Source organism: Carettochelys insculpta, chromosome 25 (genome assembly GCF_033958435.1).
Source record: "Carettochelys insculpta isolate YL-2023 chromosome 25, ASM3395843v1, whole genome shotgun sequence".
Classification (NCBI taxonomy): domain Eukaryota; kingdom Metazoa; phylum Chordata; order Testudines; family Carettochelyidae; genus Carettochelys; species Carettochelys insculpta.
The window spans coordinates 4,605,885-4,618,359 of record NC_134161.1 but is presented as its reverse complement, the minus strand read 5'-3'; the positions used below and the strand labels follow the sequence as shown (position 1 = coordinate 4,618,359).

Below are 12,475 nucleotides of genomic sequence, written 5' to 3'. Positions count from 1 at the left end.
ACAATACTCCCCAACTGGTCACAACAGAGATCCCAATTCCAGCTGATCCCCTGCAATGTTCTGTATCATTGGATTTAACCCTTAAACAGCTCTCTCACATTTGCAGTGCTAAAGGTCCTTTGCAAAGGTGAAAGATCCTTCTCTGCATCTCATGGGGATTGGGTGGGAATGGAGGCACAGAGAGGTGAAACGACTTGCCCAAGATTACTGGCAGAACCAGGAATACAACTCAGGCCTCATGATGTCTAAGCCAGTGCTCTAGCCACAGGGTTACACAACTTCGATATCGTCCCTACCTCTGGTATCCTTCAGCGAGCTTTATCTTTGCCTTGCACCTCCTTGTGTTCAACAACCGGCATTTGAGTTTGGAGTGGGCACAAATGCTTGCATTGTCTTGACTGGGGTTCCCAGCTGATCTCATATTTGATATAATTACAAATCTGCAATGCAAGGACCTTGCTACAGGTACGCTGAGGGGAAGATCGACCTGGTGGCAGTCGATCTTCTGGGGTTTGATTTAGTGCATCTAGTGTCATAGAATCACAGGGCTGGAAGTGCCCTCAGGAAGTCATCTAGTCCAGCCCCCTGCTTCAAGTAGGATCAGCCCCAACAAAGTCATCCCATCCAGGACCATGTCAAGCTGGGACTTAAAAACCTCTAGGGACCAATAATCTAGTGGGGATACTCTAAATCGAACTGTCAGGGTGACACCATCAACCCCACTCCTCCTGGCAGGTATGGCTCTCAGCGTTCTGTGCCGTTGTTTAGCTCTAATTTACCCCTAAATGTCTTCTAAGAGCCCGGTAAGCAGTGGAAGTGTTGGTAATGCTGCTAGACAATATTGACCTCCTGTGGTCTGGCAAACTCACTTGGCCGGCACCGGTCAAGGTCCTGAGGGTGTCTTTTGTGAGAGGTTCAGTGTGTAGCTGGATATGCATATTTAAAATCAATTTTATCTCCTCGTGTAGACCTGGCCCTTGTCTTCCGGGGGGGAAAGGTGGATTTTTCAAAGCTGACAAGGGGAGTAGGCACTTTGTTTTAATGGGATTTGGTCATCTGAGTTTGTTAGGCAGTTTTGAGAATCTCAGGCCTACATGGGTGTGGGCAACATGCCAGGTGCAGCTGTGGTGCTCCAGAACGAGGATGATGATGATGATGATGATGATTAAGGAAGTGGTGGCAAAGGCAGATGCTTTGGAGGAGGGGTTTGGCATGAAGAAGGTAACGCCACGTATTGTCCCATCAGCCTTGGGAGCAGGGGGAACGGAGGTGGTGAGTCAATGCCCTTGTGACTCAGGTTACTACAGCTCCGTTCTAAGCAATATTTTGTACTACTGTTAAATAAACCTTAAGCAGTGCCAGCTAAATGCTTGCCTTTATATAAAACTCTGTTCAAGGCAATGCAAGTCATGGAGATGGACAGCAGAATGACTCCCACTAATGTGAATTCTTACTTCAGGTGCATTTAGCAGAGTGAAGTCCATAATTAAGTCTTTGGGGCATGTTAAACTCTAAAAAATTCTAGTGCTAAAAATATTGTGTTTAACATGTAAATTGCCTGTAATGCCAGAGTACCCTGACAGCTTGGATTTATTTTCTCCAGACAAAGAGAAATTATTAGTTGGTGGGTGCCACTAAATTGTTTGTCATCATCAAACTTAAGTGAAGGCAATAAGCCTTTGGGAACAGGTTTACTCTGTTTTAAAAGTTAGGATTTAAATTTTTCCCCCCAACTTTTTACCCAGCTCAAGTGTGCCACGGTTAGTGCGATTAAGCCAATGGCGGTGTATGATTACCTTGAGCGATATGATATATATGGAATGAATAAAGAGAAATAAAATGTCTATTGTGAAGAGCAGGTGCTGTGGTTCAGAGAGAACGAGCTAAATATTGGCTGCCTTTCTCTTCAGGCTATTCCTCTTATTTAGTCTGAGCTTGTTTCCCAGACACATTTTTGGAGATCTGGAGAAACTAGAGTGCATCTACCCATGGTCCTTTATCACCTTGGTTGCTAGGTCTTTGCCCACCAAAGCATAGGCTCCAAATATCTGTTAGTCTATAAGGTGCCGCAGGACTTCTTGTTGTTTTTGAAGATACAGAGTAACTGAGCAACCTCTCTGAAACTTGGTATCTAGGCACATTCACTCAGTGTAGAAATGGAGAGAGACAGAATTTTGGACCAAATGAGAAGTAGGAAGTGGAAAACAAAAGAAAAGATGAGTAGGCTGAGAAGGGGAGTGAATCTGAGAAGTACAAAATCGAGACAGTAAGTCCTGTGGGGCAGGACTGTATTTTTGTTACATGCTTGATTAATCTAGTATAACGGAGCCCTGATGCATGATTTAGATTCCTAGGCACAACTATGGTATAATTAGTGGTGCTGCTGCTAATAAAAAATAAATACCAGGAAGTGATGCACCTCCTGGTGCAAAGAACAACACAGACACATCATCACACGTAGCTCATGTACCAGTCATGTATGTTTTTACTGGTCATATGAAATTACAGGAGTACCTCGAGATATGTGAGGGTTGTTTTCCCATGTACCCTCGCATAACTTGAATTTTGCGTAAGTTGTGGGGGGAGGCACTTTTTTCCCTGGCGGAATGCACCTTCTGCAGCCAGGGAAGCAGCAGGAGTTCCTTTTGAAAGGTAAATCCTGGGGTATGGACCAGGGGTGCAGTTGGGGAGGATTAAGCCTGGCACTGGTTTGGGGCCATGGGAGGGGTACCGAGGTTAAGCCTGGGGCGGGTTAGGGCTGCAGGGGAGCTGTGTGCAGGAGGTTGAGCCGGAGCTGTGTGGTGGGAGGGGGGGTTGAACTGGGGCTGCCCGAGGTGAGCAGGATTTTGAGTTGCGCTTAACTGGCATTGATGCAAGTAAAGTGCAACTCGAAATCATGCATTTTGAGGGTTTACAGCATTCACTGACCATGTGAAATTGACCAGTTTCAATGTACCATTCATAATAAAGCTATATTCCTGAACCTTTAAGAAGAGAGACAGGATTTAACAAGAGATTTTTTTTTAATAACTGAAGAAACTGCTATGTGATTAAATCATCCAGTTGGAACTCTAGTAATTAGTTTGCTCTTTAAGCAGGAGGAATAGAATGATTATATCATAATGGCAATGGATGCCAGTGGTGAGACTACAGAATACTTTGCTGGATACACACGTGTCTAGATAATAATATGTTCAAGTGCTGCAAACAACCACAGTGGTCTTCAGTGAACTGTTAACAAAGAGAGAGAAAAGCAGGACCAAGGATTCTCATTAGACAGGACTTGTGCTTTGCTTGTTGATATGAAAGCATAAATATGACCTTAACAAGGACAATTGCAATTAAGTCTGGCTTGAATTCACTTCAACAGTCCCCGGCCTGTCGGTAAGGAACAAATCAAATCCCATCATTAGGGTGATGTGGAAAAAAAAAAATCACATTGCCTTTACCACCAGCAGTACACGCACATATTTCCACAGGTCTTGGGAAAGCAAAATGTTTTAGGCTACCTCTAAACTTCTGGAACGATCGACACTGCCATGGTTGATCTTCCAGAGTTCAATTTAATGCGTCTGCTGGGGAGTAGGGGAAGTTGATGGGAAGTGAATGTTACCTGTTGACCTCCCTTAGTCGAGAAAGTGCGGAAGCAGAAATGAAGGTACGTTGACTCCAGCTACATATTTAATGTAACTAGAATTGCGTACCTTAATTCAATCCTCTGCTGTAGGGTGGACCTCTCCTTAGATGTGATTATAAGGGGCAGGGTCATCATGTCTACAATGATGAAGCCAGCTGTAGGTGTTAACAAGCCCCCAGGTTCTGACCCTGTCTTCAGGTTTGGAAAAGTTAGTTCCCTTTTTGTATTCTTATTGATTTGTACTGCAGTAGCATCTAGGGACCTCAGTCATGGATTTACATCTCTGCTGTGCTGAATGCTGTATGAACACAAAACAAAAAGATGTTCCCTACCATGGGCTTGAATTTGTCCCCTCTCAGTTGGGGACAATACATGTCTACCTTCCATGATGATTGTGTGACAATTAGGTCATAATAATAATATAATATATGATTGGAGATATATGTCTCCTAGAGCTGGAAGGGACCTCAGGAGGTCATCTAGTTGAGTCCCCTGCCCTGTTGGCAGGATCAAGCACCATCCCTGACATCTACTTGCTCCAATCCCTAAATGGCCTCCTGAAGGATTGGACTCACAAGCCAAGGTTTAGCAGGCCAATGCTCAAACCACTGAGCTATCCCTCCCCCATGTTTGTATAATGCTACATTCCTGCCTTTTCCCACCTTACTATCGATGGGGCTTTTGTGTGAACATCAACGGGGGTGCTTGGGGGCAGAAAGAACATTCCAGAGCAGTTGGAATGCAAGCACCCACCTGATCTCAACACATCACAGAGCACCAGCTCAGCTGTGGCACAGCAACAACTTCATTGCAGAGCATCTGGGTTGCAGGAACTCCGCCATGCAGCCACTGAGAGCTCCATGTCAGTCCCAAGCCTGGATGAAGGAGGAGGGTTGGTCAGATGTGTGTTGATGCGCTGACCATCAAACAACAATAGGAATGAAATCTGATACCAGTGTAACTAACTGTTAAAAGATGCCGGCTCGGACGTCGCCCGGATAAACAACGTCTGCGATACCAATCGAGTGATTGGGGTTGGGTTGATAAGTTAAGAAGTGGATTACCCAGAAGACACTGAAGTTGGCTCAAGAGAAAAGAGCGCTGAAGATCAGAAGAGATGTTTCTGAGATGGCAGAGCAGCAATATAGGATGACATGCAATGAGGTAAGGAAAGCAGCCAGAAAGGATAAGGAGAAATGGTTAGAGGAGCAATGTGAAGATATCAAGAGGTATTATGTCGCAAGTAAGACCACGGAGTTGTATAAGACAATTAGGAATATTAATAGGAAACGGCAACTGAAGCAGATGGCGAACAAAGATGAGAACGAAGAAGTGCTCGTGAACAGGGAGGAGATTGTGCAGCGATGGACAAGATATTGCACCGATCTGTACAAACCACAGTTGGGCCTGAGTGTCTGAGAGAGACTTGTTGAAGAATTGGAAGAGAGATATTCCCCCGAGCATCAAGAGCGAGGCTGATATTTCAAAGGAGGAAAAAGAAAAAAGCAGTGAAATGACGAAAGAACAACAAGAGCCCTGGAAATAAGATCATAGGAGATATGATCAAATATGGTGGAAAAAGCATGATTCAGGAAATACACCGACTATGTAACATAGCATGGAACAAAGGGAAGGCGCCTAAGGAATGGACAAGATCTGTGCTAGTGACAATACCCAAGAAAGGAAGTACATTGGAGTGCAAGAACTACAGCACGACTGCCCTAACAAGTCATCTAGGTAAGGTGCTGATGATGATACTGACTGAGAGATTAAGGTGGCAGATAGAAGAACATATAGCAGACGAGCAAGCAGGGTTCAGAAAAGATAGAAGTACCATACAGCAGATATTGGCACTAAGACTGATAGCGGAAAAAGCTTGACGAAAGAACAAAAACGTACACACTTGCTTTGTCAATTTTCAAAAGGCATTTGACAGTATAGACCAGAAAGTGACTTGGATGTGTTGGAGTCATACAGAGTGGATAGCAGACTGATATGGTTGTTGAAAGATATCAGTGATAATGTGGAGGCAGTGGTGAGAACATGCGGGGAGTTGGGAAGTTGGTTTAAAACAAGTGGAGGTATGAGACAGGGAGATCCAATATCACCAAGTATCTTCATTGCACCTCTGGAGAGAGTGAAGGACAAGATCAAGGATGAGGTAGAAGGGATATCTGTGCATGGGAAAAGAATTAACAACTTGAGGTTCGCGGATGATATAGTTATCATTGAGGAAGATGAGGAGAAGCTAGCAAAAATGGTGCGGGTGTTAAATGAAGAAGGAAAGCAGTACAGACTGATCATGAACATTGATAAAACAAAAACAATGGTATTTGGAGATAAGGAAGTAGGAAGGAAGATCAATGGAGATGGTAATGAACTAGAAAATGTTGAGAAGTTCACATCTGGGGAGCAACATAACATGATTTAGACTGAAAGAAGGAAATAGCAACTAGAATAGAGAAAACAAGAGCAAGTTTGAAGGTGATGGACGAGATCTGGAAAAGCAAAGCAATTAGCTTAAGAATGAAGTCAGGAGTCTTGAAAATGTGTGTATTCAGCAGCATGTTGTATGGATGTGAGACATGGGTGATAACGAAAGATTCGAAAAGAAGAATATTGGCTTTTGAAAGAAGTTGTTATAGAAAGATTCTGAGAATAGGATGGATGCAGAATGTCATCAATGAGGAATTATATAGGAAGATACAGCCGAAAGAGAACCTGCTGCAGAAGGTTACAAAACAGAAGCTGCAACTATTTGAATGTATTTGCAGAATGAACAACGAACAAAAAATCAAGACCCTGGTATTCGGCATAATAGATGGTTCAAATAGGAGAGGCAGACCCCACGGGGAATGGATAGATGATGTAGTAGATTGGTGCAGAGCTAGTCTTCAGAAACTAAGCCACTCTGCACTGGATAGGGAAAGATGGAAGGAAATAGTGAGAGAGGCATCAGACACCCACGGGCGCTGAGCCCACGGTATTGATGATGGGCTGCAGGTGTCTCTGCAGGACAATTTAGAACTGAGAGTTTTAGAAGAGGGTGGTGTCAAAGGTCACTGAGGGTAAGTCTACACAGCAGCCTTATTTCAAAATAAGCTATTCTGACTTATTCCAGAAGAGCTTATGACAAAATAATGCTGCTATGCACACAAATGCATTTTGAAATAGCACTGAGCTATTTAGAAATACAGCGTCTACACATTGAGCCTATTGTGAAAGAGAGCCATTGGATGCAGTATGGCTTATTTTAAAATACTCTCTTCTCCGTCTTAACAGCACCTATTTGAAAAATAGCTATTCCTTGTGCTATGAGCTGTACCAATTTCGAAAAAACCAACCGCTCTTTTGAAATTATGTCAAAGTACCGGTTGCATTGGGCAGATGCTCACGAAGCTATTTTGAAATAGCTTTGCTGTGTAGACCCACCCTGAGTGAATGGAGAGCTGGTGTGTTGCTGTTTTGTGCGCCTCCTCGAAGAAAGAGGAGCTTGCCAGCTGGGAGATGTGCTCCTGTAATGTTTCTATTCCAGGTCGCATGAGTCACAAAGTTTTTAAATCTGGATTTGCAATCTGGTTTTCCAGTTTGGATCTAGGCCTTTGGCTCAGGTCCACCTTGAGATGCATCTCACAGTGGGTGAAATTAGCTCGATATGTGGAGCAAGGCTTTGATTCTTTCTTTGAAAATGTACGAGGCATTGGCCTTGCCTTGTCCTTTCGCACAGAGGGGTGTCGCCTGAAGATGATCAGCAAGGGTGGTGTATTTGTCGCATTATGAAGGAGATTTTCACTCATTTCTTTCCGCTTTGATTTGTCACCTTGGCCAGTATTTTTCATTTGTGTGCTGTGCACTTTCCTGCTTTGAAATGGCTAATACTGGTGGAAAATCAAATGATGGGTTATTTTTTTTTTAAAATAAAATGCATTTTTTTTATTATTATTTCACTCTTCATTAAGAGCAGGCTGGGTTGATTTCCAACGCTGGGTTAAAGCTGTTTGTTAAAATTGGAAGGACTAGGGCAGAACAGATAATGTCCTCTTTTTCTGCATGTGAGATTTTATTTTATTTTTTTTTTTTGAGGTAAGTTTTCCAATTTCCTGATCAGACGAGGATTTCACGGCATCCGATCCTTTTGTAAGAACATCTTTTTTTCACTTATGTGCGTAATCCAGTGAATGTAATACTATAAAAGCTCTCCTAATTGCTGTGCATTATTGCATCAGGGTTGCAGAGCAACTGGCCACGTCCTGTTTGATTGCGACATTTTCCTTGGACAGCATGAAGTGATACCAGATTGGTGGAGGTATATCAAGTGTTGTCATGATAAACCAGTGCTTCGTGTGTGCTCTTTAGCCTGATTCAGTCTTCAAGGCCCATTTTTGCTAAACGACATGGGTTCTTTTCCTATTTCTATATCCTGCTCTGGGCTGAGAATGGTTTTGGATGGCTGGAGGGCTCACCATTGATTAAAACCTGGAGCTATTGAGAGATCTCCAAAAATCATGTTTAAAGAAGCTTTGAAATCTATGCCATAACTCTCTGAAAATGTGGTTTCCGTGCTGGAATCATCTCCTTTTATTTGGCAATACAAGAAGCACAAATAGTACCACTTGCTCATATTTACTTTAATAGGAAAATGCATGGGTTGGTCCACTGGTAGAATAGACTAGAACCATCAGCAAGAAATGGTCTTGACCTGCAAAATTAGTGGTACATAAAGAATGAATAACTCAAATAAGAATGCAGTGTGTCAAACTGTAGTTACAAGTCCTAGGACAAATTAATCACATTGACGGTAATGGAGTTATACCAAGAAGATGGTAGATTTGGTCATTTTTAATGTTCCCTTATATAAAACCAGATAGGGCGTTAATTTTGGTACCTGCACGAGGTTCCTCCCACCCCATGTCTGCAGAAGAGAGAGAGGTTCTCAAAGACAAAAGGGAGCTTGTATCTCTTTCGACAAGACATTTAATTGCTTTAAAAGTGGCAGATGACTTCAGTTTGGGGGTCTGCATGTGTGTGCGGACAATTGCACGAATCCAGATTATCCTGATCCTGAATTAAACTCCAGTCAGACCCATTTCCATGGAATTTTATTCATTTTACTGAATATTATTTACAGATTTATTACAAAATATAGTGTGAGCTGGATACAGTTCATAATGACAGTATGGGTTTGGCAGCCCCAGGGCTGGCTTGGTGAAATGGTGTTGGTGATGGCTTTTCAGTTGGTTAAATAAACCATGAAGCATAGAGAGACAGAGGGTGGTGGATGTGCAGAAGACAAATGGGGGGGAAAAATAAGCTTTCCTTTTCCAGACCAGAGTCCATGCTGAACCAAGGAGCATGTTTATTTAGAGACTCTTTCTGAACCTTCCCCTTTTCCTTTTCAAAATCACAAAGGGCAGATTGCAGTAGCCCTTAACTCACAGTAGTGAATGGTCACTCTTAGGATTAGTCCCTCTGAAGACAATGGGCTGGTTCATGACAGTAACTGCTGCACATCTGTATGAGTCAGTGGTTTAAGATCTTGTTTAGACTGAGGTTACTGTCCTTAAGACTGATGCTGGGACTTGGAACCTAATACAAGCACACTGCTAATAACTCTGCTTGCTTCTCCTGATAAGCCCGTGGAGATGAAAGGGAAGGAGGAGCCAGGATGGCCAATGAGGAGTGGCTTCCCTCCCTGTTTGGTCAAACCCACCCCACAGGGGGGAAATTCAGCCTGGAGGTCTAACTTTGATGACCTCACTACAGTTACACCAGGGATGAACATGGTGCCAGGGGTTTTCTGTTTCACTTGTTCTCGTGCTGCTGTATGAATGACAGTGTCACTTTGCAGCTATCTTTGTACAGTGACCTGTCGCGTTGGCAGGAGGACCTGGCAGTTGTGCTGGCTAATGAATGGCGAGGGTGGGTACCCTTTGAATCAGAGCACGTACCATGTAGGACAAGATGTTGTTTGTTTTTGTTTCTCTTTATTTATGTATTTTTTTGGCTTGGGCTTCTGTTCAATTCATCCTATTTACATTGGTGTTTGGACACAGCATGTAATACATGTTTTCTCTGCTTTTCTTGCACCCGCTTCCCCTGGACCCGTATGTCTGTAGATATCTGATCTTGTACGGCATCAGAACTTCTTTAGCCCACTTGGCACCTCTAAGTTTTTGTCTGAAGGCTTCAGTAGTGTGATACTGGACTGGTCAGCTGGAGGTGATGGCAAAGCCATTGCTTTGAGTTCCTGTGAGCTCTGCCTTTCTGGCTCCTATTGCAAAGCAGAAAAGATGTCGGCGTCTTTGGTGAGAATTGTATCAATGATGTTAACATGTGAGCAACCCACACAGTGACCCATCACTGTCCACCATTGGCACTGCTAATGTCCACAGTCTAATGCACTGGAGGTCAATTGACCACAGGCAGGTATGAGATGAGCGAGTCTTGGTTTTTGCTTCTGTTTCTTCAAACACAGTGTAAGAGTAGCTCTTAAAACTGCCCTTTGGCTTGGTCTCTGAGTCCAAAGGTCACCTTAAGAATAAGAAAGAGTATCCCACTTGAACCCTCCCATGACATACCAGCTATGAGTGTGTGACCATGGCACTGTCTTAACACCATGGGCCCATGGCCCTGTATAAGAACACTAGGCCTCTTCATGACTCGCTACTTGCCTGTGTGTGTGTGTGTGTGTGTGTGTGTGTGTGTGTGTGTGTGTGTGTGTGTGGCATGTGAATGACATCGTCTTGCTCTCAGTCATTATTTAGCAATGGAGGATCTTCATGAAGGCCTTGCGGAACTCAATGTTGAAGGTGGTGTAGATAATTGGGTTGACAGCGCTGTTGACGTACCCGAGCCAAGTGAAGGCACTGTACATAGCTGGTGGGATGTTACAGTCGCAGTGCATGTTCAGGATGTGGGTGATGAAAAACGGGAGCCAGCAGATGATGAAAACACCTGGGGAGAGGGAAAGAATGGGGGTTGCTTGCCATGATCTGCCATTTTAACCCTGCAAGGTTTGTGCAAGTGTTCGGTACAATCTGAGCTCCAACAAATAGCCCTCGGAGGGTGGCAAAAGAAAAAATTGCTTCCCACAAGGGGTTAGGTCTTGAGATTTACTATCCCATTTTTAAATCATAGAATTCTAGGGCTAGAAGGGACCTCAGGAGGTCATCTAGTCCAGCCCCCTGCCTAAAGCAGGATCAACCCCAACTAAATCATCCCAACCATGACTACATCAAGCTGGGAGTTAAAAACCTTGAGGGATGGAGATTCCACCACCTGTCTTGGCAACTCTTTCCAGTGCTTTACCACCCTCCTGGTGAAATAGTTTCTCCTAATATCCAACCTACATCTCTTCTTCTGTAACTGCAGATCATTACTCCTTGTTCTGCCATCTGTCACCACTGAGAACAGTCTCTCTCCATTCTCTTTAAGCCCTCTTTCAGGGAGTTGAAGGCTGCTATCATATTGCCCCTCAGTCTTCTCTTTTGCAAACTAAATAAACCCAAATTTCTCAGCTGCTCCTCATAGGTCATGTGCTCCAGACCCTTAATCATTTTTGTTGCCCTCTGCTGCACCTGCTCCAATGCATCCACATCCTTCCTATACTTGGAGGCCCAGGACTGGACACAATACTCCAGATGAGGCCTCACCAGAGCCAATTAGAAGGTTAAAACAACTTCTCTAGGTCTTCTGGAAAAGCTTCTCCTAATGCACCCCAATAGGCCATTAGCCTTTTTGGCTACAAGGGCACACTGTTGACTCATATCCAAGCTCTCATCCATTATAATCCCTAGGCTAAAACTGTGCTCCTTAAGCTTCTGAGCGTTGTGTGTCGTCAGTTGCTGTAAGTCGATAGACTTCAAAGCAGTAACACCAGCAGAGAATCTGGCCCTCTGACATCTGTGGTAGTTGAAGCGGCTTCATGGGGAGGCAAGCTCCCAAGTCTGTAGCTCTGCCCATACTCCATCTCCGCTTCATCCAGGCCACATCCCCACACTGCCCAGGCCACACCCTGACTCCTGTCTCCCTCTTGTCTTCCCTTCCGCTGTCTGCTCACCCCTCAGCTGAAACCTTAAACCCAAATTTAGAAAATATTACAAAGATATTCTTCACCAATTTCTTTCTCAAGAAAATGGAGCATGTTTTCCACTGCATGCCAGATTGTGAAGACTGGATATGCAGAAGGTACTTAATTGAAAGCACTAAATTTAGGAATAAACCTTTGCAGTGAGGGCAAGTCAGCTGTCTTGCTGAATATAACATTAAATATTATGGGATACACTGTGCAGCTTTTCTCTGTTTTACATTGTATTAATCAATATTTCTAAGCTGATTTTATATTTTAAATGTGCTCTTAAACCTTCACAAAGTAATCATTCCAGATTACTACAACAATGAAACAAATATTTAAAATTAATCAGAGCAGTTTAGCGCGTTCATGACAAAGTTCATTGCTTTTAGAAAAGGGAACACTAATTTTTTTTTGTATGATCTCCATAACAATAGATATGTTTATGACATTTCACCACATTTATGTTAAACTATGTTTCCAAAGGTTTTAGGCATAATAAAGGAATATATATCTTAGTAAGCTTCTGATTTTGGTGGATGATTCCTTTAAAGCTAATTCATCAAACAGAAGTCAAGAGAAACTCATTTGCCCAGCTATCTTGAAGAAAAGAAATGTTGTTCCTTTAAGGGCTCTCTTCAACAGGGGGTGAAAGGAGAGTCAGGATGGATAGAAAGAACAGGAAGACTTTGGAAGCAAGTTTTTGAATGACAGGTAGTTTAAAATTAAAATATGCATTTTAGATAAGAGTGAAGAATTTGTGTTAA

The 12,475-nt window shown here is 43.2% G+C and overlaps 2 protein-coding genes across 3 annotated transcripts in view; one reads left to right on the top strand and one right to left on the bottom strand.

Annotated features, from left to right (window-relative positions):
* TTC12 (tetratricopeptide repeat domain 12) overlaps positions 1-12,475 on the top strand; it is a 134,335-nt gene that overhangs the window by 104,940 nt on the left and 16,920 nt on the right. The gene's annotated exons all lie outside the window — the stretch shown is intronic.
* DRD2 (dopamine receptor D2) overlaps positions 10,398-12,475 on the bottom strand; it is a 28,539-nt gene continuing 26,461 nt past the window's right edge. For both annotated transcript variants that reach the window (XM_074976966.1, XM_074976965.1), the window contains one exon: positions 10,398-10,591. In XM_074976966.1, coding sequence (XP_074833067.1) covers positions 10,398-10,591 — 194 coding nt within the window. The remainder of the gene's footprint in view (positions 10,592-12,475) is intronic.